Here is an 18953-nt window from a genome sequence, read left to right as displayed (position 1 = left end):
GGCGTCCCGGCCAGCCCAGGGTCTCTGGGGAATGTGCCCACAGTGGTCAGGGTGACAGTCTCCATGGGGCCAAGGCTGGGACTGGCTCACCCCCCTTACAACAGCTGACGGCCATTTCCCAGAGGGGACCATCTGGAGCTGAGTGCCAAGGCGGACACGCATGGCACGCGGACAATGCGAGATCACCGGGCAGCTGGAGGCCCTGCCGACCTGCTTGTCTGCCAGCGACACTGAATGTCAAACATGTGTCCTGTTGACTCTCCCTACTGGAGCCGTGCTGGCCGCCCCGTCGCCGGGCAACGCTATCTGACCTGGGGGACCAGGAGGGGGACTTTCTGTGCCAAGCAGGTCACAGCTAGGGTTATCTACACGGCCAGTCCGAGCTGAATGAAGGGCCTCCCTCCCATGCCACGCCTTCCCACCATTCACCCTGCAATGACCCCAGACCCACACACTCTCCACCCCACAGCCACTCTGCCACAAGCAGCAGAGGGAATTCCCAGCCCTTGGAACGGAAGTGGCAGCGTTATGAGAACTGGACAGAAGCAGATCACAGGGATTAGGTGTCGGCATTATCAACCGGGTAGGGGCAGCTGCACTCCGTCCCTGCCCGCCAGCCAGAGTCACAGGCTGAAAGGGCAGCAAAGAAAGATTCCGGGTGGACAAGAGGAAGGTGACAATGTGTGACGGGAGACGGGCGAGGGACCTTCTTTCAAGAAAAGACCAGACAAGACCCACTCGGGGCTGGCGAGCCAGGCTTGCGGAGGTCCCCACCCCCACCCTGTGAAGGAACTGTGAACTTTCTGCCTAGGTGGCAGACCCACAAGTCGCCAACTGAAGTAACAAGATCAAGGTCAAATCTCAGCTCTAGGCTGATAGCCTGAGTGTCCTAAGTGGAGGGGCATTCGATACCTGCCCTTCAAACCCCAAGGCCATGAGATCCAGTAAGGACATCTGAAATCAAACAATCAGCCATGAGGCCACAAAGGCACAAAATCAGGCAGGTGGGAAATCAGCCACAGAACTATGGAACCCCATAGAAGAAAGGTCTCCTGTGTGCCAGGTGTGCACAGGGACCCACCTCACAGATAGAGAGCCCGCCCCTTCCCCCCACTGCACCACGGAGGTTGCCAGACCTTCTGACGGGCTGAAAGGTGTCCTTCCCCACCCCCAAAGATGCCCTTGTCCTAATCCCCGGAGCCCGTGAACATGTGAGGGAGAATTAAGATTGCAGACAGAGCCAAGGTTGGCAGGCCGCTGACCCTGAGATGGGACAAGTAGTCTGGATGATCCAGGGGGCGTCTTTGCCATTAGAAGCAGGCAGAAGAGAGAAAGCAGAGAGATGGCAGCATGAGACGGGCTTGGCCCAACGCTGCTGGCTTTGAAGATGCAGGTACCGGGCTGGGAGCCACAGAATACAGTGGCCTTCTCAAAGCTGGAATAGGCGAGGGGACAGATCCTCCCCTCGAGCCCCTGGAGGGAACACAGCCCTGCCAACACCTGGGTCTGACCCATTTCAGACTTCCGGCCAGCAGAATTGTAAGGTGACACATCCAGGTTGTCGTAAGCCACGTAAGCCACCACCAGCTTTGCGGTCATTTGTTCCAGGAGCTGCAGAAACTAAGACAGCCCTCCTGGCAGGTACAAAACTGGGGGGGGGGGGGGGGGGGGGCTGGGACACTCTGGCACCTGGCCTCTGAATTAGGGACCCTTCCTCACCCCTCAAAACTGAGATGTGACCTAGGGAACCTGCATCGCCTATGAAAGTGCCTAGGCTCAAGTTCTGCTCTGCGTTCCAGCCGATGCTCACCCTGGGAGGCAGCAGGGTGGCTCAAGTGCTTGAGTCCCTGCCACTCACGTGGGCATTTGGGGAGTGACCCAGCAGATAGAAGAGGGGTGTGTGTGTGTGTGTGTGTGTGTGAGAGAGAGAGAGAGAGAGAGAGAGAGAGAGAGAGAGAGAGACTGCCTCCCAGAAACATAGGATGAATGAAAAAGAAAACGTTGGTAAGACCTGAGATGCCCTGTGGCGTGTGGTCATAGTTCAGGGTTAACTTTACCTTGGTGACCGCCTTGAAGCTCTAAGCTGTTCCCCAAGAAACCCAGTGTGGACTCCTGACCTCCACCAGGCCCAGGACTCACACAGAGAGACACAGACCGCCTGTGTGGCCATGGGGAACCCCACCATGCCGACAGGACTCAGGCACTGCCTGTGGAGGGGCCAGGCTGGGCTGATGCCCTGGGAGGCCCAGCTTCCCGGCTCCCACATCTGCGGCCAGCACTGGCCTCCGGCCCATGGGCTGTGCAAGCCCACCTCTGAGCTCTCCTCAATTCCTAGCCCGGTCCCAACATTTACTGGGCCCTCCCCTGGCTTTGCAGACCCACCGTCCTGCTCCTCAGAACTGGCCGTGCTCCTGCCCGGCTGTCTGCTGGACTCTCCTGGGGCTTGAGGGGCTCATTCTGAGCCTATGCAGCCTGGATGCACCCACTGTGTGCCCAGGATCAGCGCCCTTCTGGGAAATGGCAGGGAGAGCATCGTCCAAAGACCCCCTGACTTGGGAGCTTGCCCAGGCCTCCCCTGCCTCCACACCAAAGCAGTGACCCCTGGACCACTCAGTCAAGGCCATGCCTCTTCCTGTGTCACTTTCAAAGGGTGGTTTCCATGGCTCTTACCTCCTAGCGGCCCTACACCCTCAAAGGATAGAAGTCACATCTCCCCAACTCACCAGCCCGAGGCCAGCATAAACCTGGCTCCGGACCCCACCACCCAGCATCGCTGCACACAACGTCCACCCCCAAGGGACACGCAGATGCAGCCCCAACCCCATCTGGACTCCTCCGGTGGGTGGGACGGGAGGCCAGGGGGCTGTGAGGGGCCCTGACCTGAATCTCAGATCACCCTGACACACGCAGCAGCTCTGGGCTGAGATGCCATTCTAGTGTTCTCTGGGCCCAGCCCCAACCTGGACCAGCCCTGGAAAGAAAGTGTAGAACCAACAGCAGGTCCTCTGGCAAAGGCAGGGAGGATAGAAGACAAAACAAGACTGGAGCAAGCACATCCCCCCAAGAGGTGTGGAAATGAATGGTTTTAGCACCTGTTGACCAAACCAAGCCTACGTGAGTCCCAGCGTAGCCCGGCCATCCAGGTGCTCCTCCTCGATGAAGCAAACCCATCCCCTCCCTCCCCCCTCCCACCCCTGCTCCCCTCCCCCTCTTCACCCCTGCTGGCCTCTCTCCTCCCTCCTTCCCTCTCCCTGCCCCCTCCTGCTTCCTTGCTCCCAGATTCCACCTCTACCACAGATGACGCCACCCAGCCGTGCACCCCCCACTTCTGGCTTCCCATTTAAAGCCAGTCAGCCATCATATTAACATCTGACATTTCAGAAACTTCTTGGACCTGCTGCCAAATCAAATCAGCTCAGCCCGTGTCATTTGCTAACCAGCCCCATGCACTCCCCTTTAGCTCCATGTGCAACTGAGCCCAGCTCTGTGACAGCCCTCCAGGGAGTGGGACTACAAACCCTGTCCCCCAGCTTCTGCTACTCAAAAAAAAAAAAAAAAGATTGATTTTACTTATGTGAAAGAATGACAGAGAGAAAGGGAGAGATAGAGAGATTTTTTAAATTCACTCCCCAAATGGCAGCACAGCCAGGGCTGGGCCAGACCAAATCTAGGAGCCAGGAGATTCATCCAGGTCTCCCACGGGGGTGCAAGGGCCCAAGGATGTGGGCCATCTTCTGCTGCTTTCTCAGGCTATTAGCAGGGAGCTGGGTCAGAAGTGATAAGACCTGAAATGTCGGGACTCCAAACAGGTGTTCCTATGGGATGCTGGCATACAAGGAGCACGCGAACCTGCTGCGCCACAGCGCTGGCCCCCAGCCTCTACCAACCAGCACCTCTCAAAAGGCACACACGCTCCAGGGGCCTGGTTCCCAGACTATGCCATCTCCTCCCAGAGCCACCGGGGCCTCGTGTTTCAAAGCATGGAGCCAATCACCATGCAGAGTTGAAATTTCTTTTTTAAAACATTCATTATCTCCACCCTCTGAGGCTTAATTCTTTTATATAATAATCTTTCCCTCATCTTTAGAGAACTCTTGATAGAAATTCATATCTCTTATAGGCAGGAAATATTTGCTGAAACTTCACCAGGTCCTTCCGAGCCCCTTAGACTTTTTCTTCACTGTTTAGTGCGAGGAAGATGGAACGTGACTCTTTTTGTTATAAAGGCTCATCCTGAGCGTGACCTCTTCTGAGGGGGCCTCTGTGTGTGCGAGGCCAGGACGTGTGCACGCTGAGCAAGAGCAAGGATGGATCTTTCTGAATAGCAGGAATATTACAACAGCATTAGTCACTTTCCTTTTACTTCCTCTGCACTTTACAATGCTCGTACATTTTAAATTAAATTTTTATTCATTTGTTTGAAAGAAAGAGACAGACATAGAGTCCCATTTGCTGGTTTACTCCCCAAATGCCTACAGTAGCCAGATGGCCAGGGCTGAGCCAGGCTAAAGTTGGGTCCCTGTGGGTGACAGGGCTTCAACAATTTGAGCTATCACCTTCTGCTTTCCAGGAAGCTGAAATGGAAAGTAGAGTCAGAATTCAAAACCAGCAGCTGCAGTACAGGATGTATGCATCCCAATAGATGCAGTGCATATTGGAGTGCTGGTTTGGGCCCGGCTGCTCCAGTTCTGATCCAGCTCCCTGCTAATGCGCCTGGAAAAGCAACAGAAGATGGCTCAAGTGCTTGGGCCCCTGCACCCACATGGGAGACCTGGCTGCAGTTCCTGCCTCCTGACTTTGGCCTAGCCCAACCCAGGCTATTGCGGTCATGTGGGAAGCGAACCAGCAGATGGGGGAAAAATCAATCAGTCAATCTCTCACTCTGCCTTTCAAATAAATGAAATAAATTCTCTGAGAAAACACTGGGTTTTTTTGTTCACTCATTCTCAAGGCTGGATCAATGAGGAGGCATCAGTCACCTGTTGTGAATATGTACTAAGTGCCCATGAGTACCAGGATCCGTGGCAGCAAAGGTGGGAAAGCCGTGCCTGCCTCTGGGTGAGCTGGAGCTGCACTGGCTCAGCTTCTCCCACCCAGCAAGGCCTGGCCCAAGACACACGCACGCCTGAGGTCACACTTGAATGACATCCAACTTCTCGAGGGGGAGCAGGTGCTGGGAGAGCTGCGGCCTCACCACACTCCCATTAGGGGTCCTCAGGGGAGAAAGCCCTGCCATTGTAATGGATTCAATGGTAGCCTCCCTGCCCCCAAAGGACAGGAGCATGCCCAGAAACCTATGGTGGTGGCCTTACTTGACAAAGGGTCCTTCAGATGCTATGGTTTGGATGCACATGTCGTGTCCCTCCAAAATCCCTCTGTTGGGACGGGAACGTCAAGGGGAGGCCATGGGAGCTACACCCTCCTGAAAGGGATTAAGGTCCCCCCAAAAGGGCTGGAGGGCACAGCGAGGCCCCCTGGCCTCTGCCTTGTGAGGACACAGCAGGGCGCCATCTTGGAAGCAGGGAGTGAGCAGCCCCCCAGCCCCGCATCAGCCACTGCCTTCCTCTTGGACTTCTCAGCCCCCAAAACTGTGAGAAGGAAACGCGCCCCAGCGACCAAGCCTCAGCAGCTGGTGCCGACTGAGACAGCGGGTCCAAGCGAGGCCAAGGCCTGGAGCCGAGATCATCCCGGACGAGGGACGACAAGCGTCCCTGTGAGACACACATGCGGTGGAGAGACCAGGGAGAAGACGGCAAGGCCAGGTGAAGATGGGGCACGGAGCACAGTCACACAGCCCCAAGCCAGGGGATGCCTGGAACCCCAGAAGCTGCAACGGGAGGGCAAGGGTCCTCCCCAGAGACTTTGGTAGAAGCAGGGCCCCCCACCCCCCATTGAGACCCTGGCTTTGGACTTCAGGCCTCCAGAACTGCAAAAGAATGAACTTTGATTGTTTAAGATTGTTTGTGATGATTTATTCCAGCAGCCCTAGGAGAAGAACACGCACCCGAGGCCTGAAACTACATCTCCACACTCAGCCAAGAGCAGGGAGCCAGCAGGAGTCAGTGGACGATGCCCATAAGAGGAGGACACACAGGCAGTAGCCACTGGGGCTCCGAGTACCCAGGCAGTGTCCCTCAGGAACAAACGCCGTCCAGCACAGGCACTTGGCCCAGCAGTTAGACACTGGCATCCACATCACAGCGCCTGAATTCAATCCTGGCTCTTGCTCCTGACTCCAGCTTCCTGCTAATGCAGACCCTGGGAGGCAGCAGGGATGACTCGAGTAATCAGGTTCCTGCCACGCACCTGGGAGACTTCGACTGTATTCTCAGCTCCTGGCTCTGGCCCCAGCCCAGCCCCAACTGTTGCAGGCATTTGGTGAATGAACAACAGATGGGAGTGGGGTGTGTGTGTGTGTGTGTGTGTGTGTCTCAAATAGAGCTTTCAATAAAAAAAAAAAAAAGGAAGCCACTGGCCCCTGGCAGCCTTGAGTGTCAGGTAAATGAGGTGGGCAGGAGGCAGGGCACGGAACCTGGCAGCACCACTGCTGAGCGGCCTCCATGGAGAAGTGTCTGTGGCAACTGGGCACGAACAGTGGGGTTGTCACTGAAGCCAACCTACAAGTGTTTGGCTGCCTGGCCATGACCACGACCTCTGGTGCCACTAGGAGCTGGCACTGACCACCTGTACAGCGCCTGGCACGTTACAAAGCCGTTGGCCACCTGCTCCTGCATTGCTCCTCACAGCCTCCCAAGGGGTGAGTTCGTTCCCACAAATGAAGAATACTACTGACCCACACAATGCCACTCGGTGGCTTCCTAAATCCCGGGACCAGAAGCCAAGGCTGTGTTCCTAGACCCGGCATGAGCTACTGGGAGAGGCAGGTTCTGAGACAAGCAGGGACCTCGCAGAACCAGGTGCTAAGTTCAAGGGCAGGGCAGCATTTGGAGGCCTGACAGGGCTGATGGCACCCAGGAGGCATCACCAGGGAGACACCCAAACACCTCTGGTCAGGTCCCCTGGACGAAAGCCAGGTGGCTGGGCCGGGCCTCAACAGAGAGGAGAGCTTGGTGAGGAAGGAAGGGCAGAGGAACGAGGGTGCACAGATCAGCACCTCAGCCAGGTGCCCGGGCACCCCGGACAACGGACCACACGGGCTGAGACGGCGGCTGCACCACGTGTGGCCTCCCGCCCCCCGCCTCCTAGTATTCCCCACAGGGTCAGCATCTACAGAGCAAGGACTTAGGGAGGATAGTCTGATGAGAACACAGAAGTCATAACATGCCAGCCTCAGGATTCGCCACAGCCCAGATGATCCAAGTCCCAGAAACCTTCATGAGGATGCTGGCCTCGTAGGCACCACCTGAGCCTATGACCCCTGCTTATCAACACAAGCTTTGAGAACACATTCTAGAAACACCCCCCCTCCCTGAGAACCCCTCCCCCAGCCTGTCTTGTTTGCTGGGCCAAATCCTTGTCTCTCTCTCTCTTTTTTTTTTTTTTAAGATTTATTTATTTATTTGAAAGAGTTACAGAGAGGCAGAGGCAGAGAGAGAGAGAGAGAGAGAGAGAGAGAGAGAGAGAGAGAAAGAGGTCTTCCATCCACTGGTTTACTCCCCAGATGGCCACAATGGCCAGAGCTGGGCCAGTCTGAAGCCAGGAGCTTCTTCCAGGTCTCCCATAAGGGTGCAGGGGCCCAAGGACTTGGGCCATCTTCCACTGCTTTCCCAAGCCATAGCAGAGAGCTGGATTGGAAGTAGAGCAGCTGGGACTCAAACCAGTGCCCATATGGGATGCCGGCACTGCAGGCTGTAGCTCTATCCGCTACGCCACAGTGCCAGCCCCGTGGATCCTTGTATCTTTGGCCTTTTTCCATCACCCTCGCTATCAGCCACATTTATCAAGCTGGCTTCTGGTTCCAACACATGCTGGTTACCCAGAAGTGCTAAGGAGAAACTGTGTTAACAGAAAGACTGCCATGCTGCCCTCCTGGCCACGCCAGCAGCGTGATTCTCATGGAGGAATAAAAGTGCTAACTATGGATGTGGCACCCACCAGACGCCCTCGCACTAGGTGATGGACACCTGATCTCAATGAGCTCTGGCTACAGCCACACAAGGTGGCCCCCACGTGCTGTCCTACAAACGGAGATGCCAAGGCACGGGCAGCAGCACAGCTGAGCCGCAGGAAGGCCTTCAGCCCAGGCAGGCTGACCTCAGACACCAGGTCCTCCACCACCACTGCACTGCTTCACCTCCTGGAGAAAGCACTGCAGAGACGCAGGACCAGATCACAGGATCCAGGTGGGTCTCTGGCACGGGAGATCATGGAGCCCAAGACAGGGAGCTGGAGAAGCACGTTAAGCCACCTCTGTGACATCAGCATCCATTATCAGAGTGCCGGCTCGAGTCCCAGCTGCTCCACTTCTCATCCCTTAGCTCCCTGCTAATGCGCCTGGGAAAGCAGTGGAAGTCAGCCCAAGTCCTTGGGCCACCGCACCCACCTGGGAAGCCCAGAAGAAGCTCCCAAATTCTGGCTTTGGCCTGGCCTAGCCCTGGCTGTTGGGTCATTTCGGGAATGAACTAGCAGATAGAAAATCTCTCTCTCTCTCTCTCTCTCTCTCTTTCTGCCTTTCAAATCAATAAATAATCTTATTTTAAAAAGAAAAAGGGGAGAGAAAGGGAGATAGCCCAGAGAGTGAGGGGAGAAGGGAAGGAGGTTCCCTGAGAGACTCCAGGAGCCCAGTGCCTGTCCCCTCCCAGAGAACAGAAGGATCGAGGCCTTGGGCCCTGGATATCCTGCTGAGGCCCGTGGCTCGGGCTCCATTAGTGATGTCTAGAAAGCAGGGCTCCCCACTGGGCCTCTTGCATGGGAACAGGGAAGAGACTCCCAGGAGCTGGAAGGAGGCCCTGCCTGTGTGCTTCGTTCGCAAGGACAAGAATGGCATCTCAATCACCATCGTCCTCATCAGCCCCCACACCGGGCACTCCAACAGCTCGTGTGTGGGTGGCCTTATTTCCACTCACACCACCCCTCCAGGGCCACTGGAGGCCAGGGAGATGAAGCGGTTTGCTCAGATGACTCCAGCGAAGCCAGGAGCAGCGGTTAGGGCGGTGCAGGCATCGGAACCACACAGACAGACCTGCGTCCAGCCCTGGCTCTGCCACGCACCAGCTGCGGGACCTTGAGCAAGTAACCTCTTGTGACACCTTCCGCCAGAGCTGCCAGAAGCAATCATCCCCAGTGCTGGCTCCTGCCTGCATCACTCCGTCGGAGCGGATGCTGAGACCACGTCTAAGCTCACGGGGAAGAGCGTCACGCTGGATCGCTATGATCTGCCCCGAGGGCACCAGCATCACGTATCTTCCATCCCTGACCCGGAGAAGCACTGTGGCTCGCACAGGCGCTGCACAGCAGCATGGAGACGCAGGGCTGCAGACTTCCCACTAAGGCACCCAAGCAATCCACAAGGAGAGGAAAGCCCTTCCAACAAATGGTGCTGGAACAATGGGAACAGATGGACTGAGACCCTGACCTCACGCCACAGACCACGAAATTACTCACCAGAAAAATGCAAGTGAAAAATAAAAAGACCCGAGACAGGCATTGTGCACAGCAGGTTAAGTTGTCTCTTGGGACAAACACAGCCCATATCGGAGCAGAGGTTCAAATCCTGGCCGCTCTGCTTTCACTCCAGCTCCCTGCTAACTTGCTTGGGAGGGCAGTAGAAGATGGCTCAAGTACCTGGGCCCCTGCCACCCACCTGGGAGACCCTGATGGAGTTACTGGCTCCTGGCTACAGCCAGGCTCAGACTTGGCTGTTGTAGGCATTTGGGGAGGGAACTAGCAGATAAAAGATCTCTCTCTCTCATTCTGTGTGTGTGTTACTCTGCCTTCCAAACAAATAGATAAATACATCTTTAGAGAGAAAGAGACAGACAAGAGACAGACAAAGGCAAACACTGGCGAGGGTGTGGAGCAGCCATAACTCTAACAGACTGCTGGCAGAACATAAAACATTATGAGCCACGGAGCAAATACAAGGGTATTTCAAACAGCTCGTGGAAAAATGGTATCAATGGATAGGTGTACTTCAGTATGAAGTGTTGTTTTGTTTTGTTTTGTTTTAATTTTGACAGGTAGAGTTAGATAGTGAGAGAGAGAGAGAGAGAGAGAGAAAGGTCTTCCTTCCGTTGGTTCACTCCCCAAATGGCTGCTATGGCCGGAGCTGCGCCGATTCGAAGCCAGGACCCAGTTACTTCCTCCAGGTCTCCCATGCGGGTGCAGGGGCCCAAGCACTTGGGCCATCCTCCACTGCCTTCCCAGGCCACAGCAGAGAGCTGGACTGGAAGAGGAGCAGCCAGGACTAGAACCAGGTGCCCATATGAGATGCCAGCGCCACAGGCGGAGGATTAACCAACTGAGCCACGGCGACGGCCCCAGTATGAAGTTTTTCAAATCCACGAATGTTTTTTCATAATATGCATTGCCCATGAGCTGTATGAAGTGTCCTCCTGGTGAGGCAGTTTCACGTAAAGTTAAACATTCACCTACACTTTGACCCAGCAAGTCCACTCCTAGATACTTATCTCAGAGAAGCTAAAACATATGCCTGAGACAGGCACTTGGCCAAGCATTCAGACACCCCTTGGGACCCCACATCCCACAGCAGAGTGCCTGGGTTCAAGTCCCAGCTCCTCCGCTTCTGTCACCATCCCTACTAACGCACACCCTGGGAGGCAGCAGGTGACGGCTGAAGTACGTCCCCCCATGGGAGTCCCAGGTGGAGTTCTGGGCTCCTGGCTTCAGCCTGGCTCAGCCCTGGCTGTTGCAGACATTTGGGGAGTGAACCAGTAGTGGATGGGACCTCTATCTCTCTCTCTGCCTTTCAAATAAAATGGAAGTTTTAAAGGAAAGCACATACCAAAACAAAGCAAAACTGTATCAGAATGTTCACAGTATCTGGTGATTTATTATAGCCAAATAGGAAGCAACTTCAATGCCTTCACCAGGGAAATAAGCTAACTGTGGTTTCTCCATGGGATGGAATATTACTCAGCAATGAAAAGGAACAAGCCATAGACAGCAGCATGGGTGAATCTCACAGACACTGCATTGAGCAGGATACTAGAACATGCATTTCAATATTCCATTTAAATTATGCTCTGGAAGAGATAAAGCTAATTTAAGGTTTAAAAACCAGAACACTGGCTACTTCTGGAGGGGTGGTTAGGATGGCCTTTGGAGAGACATGGGGAACTTTCTTGGGGGCCAGAAATGTCCTATACCTTCACCAGGGTATGAGTCACACTGGGTGTACCCATTAATAAAATTACCCTGCTAAGATTTATGCATTGATGTGTAAATTTTTTTAAATCAAGCTACTCCTAAAGTAACAGGGAAGAAGCAATCTTGCGAGGTCCCTCTTTGCCTCTCTCTCTCCCCCATCCCTTCTCTGCCTCCCTCCCTCTCTCTCCCCGCTCTGTCTCCGCCTCTCAAATTAAAAATACACAGAAACATTGATAGACTTGGGGAGGGGGCGACTCCAGGCACTCAACCCTGACAGAGGAGGACAGTTCCCCTCCCCAGCCCAGGCAGCAGAGAGGGGACAGGAACCAGAGGTGATGGAGGAGATGGAATTAGGCCTGGTGCCGGGACATAAACTGCAAAGGAAACCCCACCCACAGTGGGGAGGGGGCAGCTGGAAGTGGGGCTCCAGGAGTCCCAAAGGGGGATGAGGAGGTCCTCAGATCTCCATACCATTCCCTGGTATCCAAAGCTTGTGCACCTGCCTCACCTACCTAGGAGGGCTTCGGGCAGGGGCAGGCTGTGGCGAGCACAGCACTAAGGGGCAAGGGAGGAATGAGTTTCTATGCGTCCCCACAAAGCCTACAAGGGCTGCCCTCAGACGTGCACGAAGAAGGAGGGAGGAGGCTGAGCAGGGGTCACAACTCCCAGCTGACCCAGCCAGCGCAGGGCCTGGTGGGGCTCCAGGGACAAGACTGTCAGCTCCAATCAAGGTCCCAGTGAGGTCAACTTCCCCAACACACCCTGGACAGTTGCTGTGAGCTTCAAGAGAATCAGGAGGCCCAAGCCCCACGCTTGCCACAGGGCCCCTACCCAGCCTCCCGGCTCCTTGCCCCCCTGCTGAGGAGCCACACTGCACATGTGAGCCCTGCGGCATGCCGAGCCATATGGCTTCCTCTGCTCAGTTAAGGCCCCTGTAGACAACAGGCTCTTAGGGGGCCCAGGCCTGCGGCTTTGGCATAAATGATCCCATAGGGCCCGGCACGAGGCTGGGCACCCCGCTGGCCTTCCTGATGCCTGCTGATCCACTGAGCATGAAAACCAGAGTCCTGGAAAATGTGAATCTGGAACGATCCACAGCATTCCCAGGAAGACAGCTCCAGCCCACCCTGCCCCATCCATCGTCAGCTCTGGCGGGGAACTGGGCTCTCGTTCAGCCCATCTGCTCAGCAGCTCTTTGGTTGCGTTTTCTCAGCTTCCTATTAGCCAGAAAGAAAGAACATCCTTGAAAAACACAAACAGCAAAGAGACTGGACAGGAGGCATAAAGGACCCCCTGCGGCAGGAACGCCACGGGGGCAGCGGCCATGGCAAGCAGGCAGAGGCTGGGTAGAGGGAGCTGCTGCTCCCACGGCTCACAGAGGGAGAAGCGACTGGAAGAGGGGCTGTCCCTGGCTGGGGTCGGGGAGGGGGGCGATGAGAAGAACACTTTCCCCAAAGTGCCTGGGGTCTTGGAATTTACTGCAGGAGAACGCCACTGCCTTCAGAGGACCCTGGAGGAGCCCCTTCCCACCTCCACGCACTGCTTGTCCCTCCCTGATACTCCTGACCGTCAGGCTAACCAACCACGGGGACATCCCAGCTGCCCCTGCCCCACTGCCAAGGAAACCAGTAGAGGCCTCCTCGGAGGATACAGAACCCCCAGGCCAGAGTCCAGAGGAGAGGGCCCAGCCCCCACCCCAGGGCATGTAACAACGTGGGGACACAGGAGGTGACAACAAAACAGAGGCCCAATCCCACCCTAGAAGGATCCGGCAGGTGGGAGCCCAGGTCTGCCGGGATGGAAGCTTCAGGCAGGCTCAGAGGAGCTGGAGACCAACAGCAGAGCCAGCTCCTCCCAGCTGGACGCCTCACACAGTCAGCCCTGGGAAACAGCTCCTGGGGACCCAGGGAACAGGAGCTCAGCCCAGCAGAAGAGCAGAACAGCCAGCGAGAGGGACAGGTGCAGTCAGGAAGGGACGCGCCCTCGGCGGGGAGCAGGCTGCTGGAAGGTGAGGATTGTGGTTGCTAATCCCTCACGGGCAGTCATCTTTGCACAAAGGGGAAAAACATCCCCGCCACAAAGAGACTGCCCTCTGCAGTCACAGGCTAACCCCAGTGACAGTCACGGAGAGACAGCCCTCTGCGCAGGTGCACCGCACAAGGCTTTGTCGTCAGGACAAGGAGCCTTGTAGCTGCCTCTGTCCCGAGGCTGGCGCCGGCCTTGGAGTCTGGACAGGAAAGCCAGAGGCTGGGAAATCCCTAAAGCTGAGCTCACAGAGGAGGAGGCCAGGAGAGGACTGCTGACTGCAGGTGGCTGAGGTGTCCCTGAGGTTGCTGCTGCGCTCTGGGCCTGCCTGGCCACCCCTGGCACCTGTGGATGCTCACAAATCATTTGTTGAATGAATATGTTAGCTGGCAGCCCCCTGCTGTGGTCCACATCCTGACTCCCCTCTCCTGTGTTTCTGGTACCCTTGGGTCTCTCTCCTTTCTTGAAAGAATTTTTATCTGTTTATTTATTTGAAAGGCAGAGAGAGAGAGAGAGATCGTCCATTTGTTGGTTCACACCCCAAATGCACACACATCCAGGGCTGGGCCTGGTTGAAGCCAGGAGCCTGGATCTCCATAAGGTTTCCCACGTGAGTGTCAGGGCCCCTTGAACTTGGGCCATCAGCTGCTGCCTTCCCAGGTGCATCAGCAGGGAACTGGATAAAAAGCAGAGCAGCTGGGATTTGAACGCGGGACACCGGTGTTGCAAGCCGCACATTCACCTGTGTGCACCCCACGACTCTGCTTTCATCATATCACACAGGGCTCTGCACCTCACAGGCACCATCCCTACCCTCTGGCTCTTCTGCCCTCTCCACTCACTCCTCAACTCACTGCTATCTGCTGTCTGCTGTCTGCTGTCCACTGCCATCCCTCCCATGGTCTCAGTTACAGTCAGCAACGGCCAGGCCACTCTGCCCAGAAGTCACTGTGACCCCATGGTGTCGTTGGCCTCCCTGCGGCAGCTGGTGCAGCTGTGCACCCCTGCACCGTGAAACACTCCTCCCTCCACGTCTAGACACAGCTGGTACTTGGGGGACCCCGAGGAACCACCCAGGAACCTCTCTTCTTCTCACTGCACCACCTCCCTGGAGAGCTCACCCAACCCAGGGCTTCAATTCCCCTCTCTGTGAGAATGACGCCCAGATCCTTACCTCCAGCCCAGCTGCCCACTGACACGCTCCTTCCAGTCTCAGGCTTGTCCAACTCAGCACTTGGACCCTGGCCATCACCCTCCCTCCAGGGCCTCCCCCATCTTAGCCACCTCAAGTGGTCAGTTGTTCCAAACCTGGGAGCCATTCTTGCCTCCTCCCTCTCACCAAGTCCTCAAATCTCATCAATCTACTGCCTGAGAAACTGGAGATCCACCCGCTTCCAGACAACCCCACTGGGCCCACTCTCCCCACCTGGACACCCACACAGCCTCCACATCATCTCCTACTCTCCACGCTGCTTCTCCCACGCACTCTCACCACACAGCAGCCAAGGCAGTTTTTCAAAAGTCCCATCACCTTAATCCTTGGCTAAAGTCTTCAACGAGGGGCAAGCAATTGGCCTAGCAGTAAAGATGTCCACGTCCTGTATATATCACAGTGCCCACCTCCTGCCTCAAGCTCTCGACTCCAGCTTCCTGCTAAGGCAGACTCTGGGAGGGTACCGGCGACGGCTCAAGTGATTGGGTTCCTGACACCCACACAGGAGCATCGGTTGAGTTCCTGGCTCCCAGCTTCAGCCTCTGGCCATTGCACACATTTGGGGAGTGAACCAGCAGATGAGTTCTCTCTCTCTCCCCCTTCCCCTCCCTCTCCCTCTCTCTCCCTCTCAAATAAAAAGTTAGAAATCAAATCTCCAATGACTACAGTGTCCTTACTTAGGAAAAACTCCAAAATCCTCAGGGACACTCCCAGCTGTCTGCTGCAGCTGGTCCCCGCCCACATGCCCAGTCTCTTCCCCCCTAACACAGCCGGTCTGGTCTGCTTCCTGTGCCCTCCCCTCCCCACTCGCCAGCCAAAAGCTCTCATCCTGCCCCAGGCTGTCCACACACGGCCACAGCAGTGCTTTCCCAACTGCCATGTGCAGGCTCTGATTCAGTGGGGTGGGCGGGGCCTGAGAATATGCCTTCTGAAGGCGCTCCCCCAACCACACAGGTGCTGCTGGTACCTTGGCTTCACTTTGAATAGCAAGGATCCGGAACATTCTCCACAGACTCCACCTTTGCCCAACTGAGTCCTACTTCACTCCCACAGCTCAGTGTAAATATCATTTTGTCCAAGAAGCCTTAACTGACCCTCCCCAAGAGTAGGTTAGAGACCCCCCTCCCCTGCAAACTCCTAGCTTTGTATTTTCTCTGAGCTCCACTGTGCTTCTCCTTGGAACACTGACCATACCAAACTGTGGTTAATGGTTTCTTTTTTTCTCTTCTCTTTTCTTTTCTTTTCTTTCTTTCTTTCTTTTTTTTTTTTTTAATGGGAAAGGCAAAGAGAGAGAGAAAGAACAAGAGGCAGAGAGAGTTCCCATGTGATGGTTCACTTTCCAATTCACTTCCCAAATGACTGCAACTGCCAGAACTAGACCAGGGGCCAAAGCTGGAGGCTGGGAACACAACCCAGGTCTCCCACATGGGTCACAGGAACCCATCCCTTGAGCCATCACTGCTGCCTCCCAGGGTCTGCATTAGCAGGAGGCTGGAGTCAGGAGTCGGAGGAAGGTATCAAATACAGGTACTCCAACATGGGGTGCAAGCATCTTAACCCTAAGCCAAATGCCTGTCCCCCTCCCTGCCTCATTCGTGATAATAAAAAGAGAGAGATATCAATCCTCCATCTACTGGTTCACCCCCCAAATGACCACAATAGCCAGGGCTGGGCCAGGCCAAAGCCAGGAGCCAGGAGCTTCATCCAGGTCTCCAACATGGGTGCAGGGGCCCAAGCACTTGGGCCAACCTCTGCTGCCTTTCCAGGCGTATCAGCAAGGAGCTGGATCAGAAGTAGAGCAGCCAGGACCCAAACTGGCACCCATATGGGATGCCGGCACTGCAGGTGGAGGCTTAACCCTCTGTGCCCCTCATGTTATTCTTGAACTTTTAGCTCCCTAGCCAGACTACAAGTTCAAGAGCTCAGGGTTTGTAAATCTTTTCTACAACCGAGCCCTCTGCACCCGGCACTGGGCCTGTGCATCATCAGTACTTGCAGGGCTGGTCTTGCCAGTCTTGCATCCACTTCTTCTCATAGTAGTGTCTCAATTTTCCCTTAACCAGCCACCCCTCTCCCACTATCAGTTCTTACTGATTTACGTTTAGGTGGGAGGTCCTGAGACCCAGGTCTGACCAATCATGTGCTTTCTCTCTGATTGATTCAGGGATAGCCATGTGACGTAAGCCAGGCCAATGAGCTTCCTCTCCGGATGTCTGTTAGAACTACTAGGTGGAAAAACAATATATGTCTTTCCACTGCAGTTACTCAGCAGGTAGGAGCTGCTGTCACCACTCTGCCTGGCCTAGAACTTAAAAAATGAGATCAACAGAGAAGAGAGAGGGAAATAGACAGATTTCACAGATGCAGACATGCCTGGTGTCTATATTTGCCATTACAAAGTAAAAAATTCCCTTTCATGTCTAAGTGAAAGTGGGTTACATTTCTGTCACTTGCAACCAAGAGTCTTAATACAACGCTCAAATAAATACTGTGCATTGGATGAGTTCAATGAGCAAGCAAGTAAAGCTTGGCAGGAGAACTCAGTGTCTCCTCGGGGGAGGCTTTCAGGCACCCTGCAAACCCCACCACTCGTGAGCATGGAGACGAGCACCCCAGGAACTGAAACGCAATGGCGACCTGGCCCCCAGCATTCCTTGCAACAACAACCCATGCCCCCAGCACCCGGCTCAGACACCAGCCCTGGGACCAGGCTGGTGAAGCGGACATAGCTTTCGGTGCCCCTTGGGTTCCCCACCAGGAGGAGAGCAGAGAGGTCCCAGCCAGCCCTGCGCCCTGTCTTGCCTCCCACTCACAGCTGGGCTCCTAACCCTACCAGGGCAGGCTCTGGCTGCCGTTCCTCGGATGCCTCCTCGGCGGATACCATGTGGCTCTGCGTGTGGCAGGCATCCGGTATGGGAGGATAACCAAAAGATGGACAATTTAGGGGACCTTTTAGGGTTTTTTTGTTTGTTTTTTTTTGAGAGACAAAGAGAGTTCCCATCCACTGGGTCATCCCCCACCCAAAAAAATGCTTGCAACAGCCACTGCTGCTGGGTCAGGAACAGAGCCAGGAACCAGTGCAATCCAGGTCTCCCACAGGAGACCAGGGACCCAGTTAGTTGAGCCAGCATCACCTGCTGCCCCCCAGGTTCTGCTTTAGCAGGAAGCTGCAGTTAGGAGCCAGGGCCAGGTAGGGAAACCAGGCTGATACAGAACGCAGGCCTTCACCCAGCACCTTAACTGTTAGGCCGAAACCCACTCCAGATGGGTGGTTTTTGCCTGCTTCCTTCGTGGGTGTCACCTTGCAACAGATTAGGTCAGGGGAAAAGGGGGTGTGATATGGAACAGCAAGGAAGAGATGTTTAATTATGTCCCCATGAGTCACCTCAGAGCAGAGCCCCAGGAAGGAGGCAGATGCTGGCCTAGATGTCCCCTCAGATGACTCAGGAGCCAGGTGACTTCTGAGCAAGTCCACACCTGACCGAGTGTGAGGGGGGGAGGGGGGCTGCCAGGCTGCTGGGGAGGAGGCGGAGGCACTGAGAGGCGGAGGAGGAGAGGCGCTGGCCCCTGTGCACCTCTCCCCTGGGGCTGGAGCCCTGGGAAGCGGTCCCCTCCAGGGCAAGTCCCTCCCAAGGACTGGGGTTTCAGGACCCTCCACAGAGGGCCAGCCAGAGGCATCAAGGCCACACAAGTCCCAGGAGGGTGGAGGGTGGTAAGGCCCCACCCGGCTGCCTCCTGTCCCCTCACTTCCTCCTGCTCGGGCCCCTCACTCCCAGGGCCCAGGCTCCACCAGGCCTCTGCCAACCCCTCTGCAGCCCCAGTCTGCTTCCTCGCCGCCCCTGGACACAGGCGCCCTCAGTGTCTCAGTCACACCCCATCCCACGCCAACCAGCTTCACTCACACCGCCTCCAGAGGCCTCGGGACCCTGTGTGGGCTCCACGGGGATGGAAGCAGCTGGGCCCGCAGCCAAAGCAACAGCGAGGCCCGGATTCCTTCCCCTCGGGGCTCCCCTCCCTGCGCCCGGACGCCCCCCCAGCCTCTTACCTTCATGGTGGGAGGTGCTGTGAGAGGAGGTGACAGCGGTCGGTCTGGGAGGGTCACATCCGAGCTGTTGGCCAGCTCCTGTTTCCTGTGAAGAGAGCAGGACACAGGGGAGGTGAGCAGGGGTCTGCCTGCGCTTCCCCTCCCTGCTCGAGGGCTGACTGGGCTCAGCGACGCTACTAACTGATGACGCGGAAGACTATAGAGCTGGGAGCGTCTTCCTCACCTGATGTACGACTGACACTCAAAGCACAGCTGCTCCACGCGCAGTCCCTGGGCCACCAGCCTCGCCCCCGCACTTCTGAGAAACGCAACTGCTCAGGTGCACACCAGGCCTGCGCGGGATGGCGCCCAAGGACCTGCACGGCATCAGACTCTGCAGGA

At 55.9% G+C, this 18953-nt stretch overlaps 1 protein-coding gene across 7 annotated transcripts in view; it reads right to left on the bottom strand.

Moving 5' to 3' along the window:
* Positions 1-18953, bottom strand: part of RAP1GAP2 (RAP1 GTPase activating protein 2) — a 217900-nt gene that overhangs the window by 92943 nt on the left and 106004 nt on the right. For all 7 annotated transcript variants that reach the window (XR_016223931.1, XM_051824520.3, XM_051824524.3 and 4 more), the window contains one exon: positions 18573-18657. Coding sequence is in view for 6 of the 7 variants with exons in the window: in XM_051824520.3 (XP_051680480.1) it covers positions 18573-18657 (85 nt within the window). In the remaining variant the exon portion in view is untranslated. The remainder of the gene's footprint in view (positions 1-18572; positions 18658-18953) is intronic.

Source organism: Oryctolagus cuniculus, chromosome 17, assembly GCF_051225735.1.
Source record: "Oryctolagus cuniculus isolate XC-2025 breed Fujian yellow rabbit chromosome 17, ASM5122573v1, whole genome shotgun sequence".
In the NCBI taxonomy this organism is placed as follows: Eukaryota; Metazoa; Chordata; class Mammalia; order Lagomorpha; family Leporidae; genus Oryctolagus; species Oryctolagus cuniculus.
The sequence above is the reverse complement of the archived record's forward strand: the minus strand, read 5'-3'. Positions and strand labels throughout refer to the sequence as shown.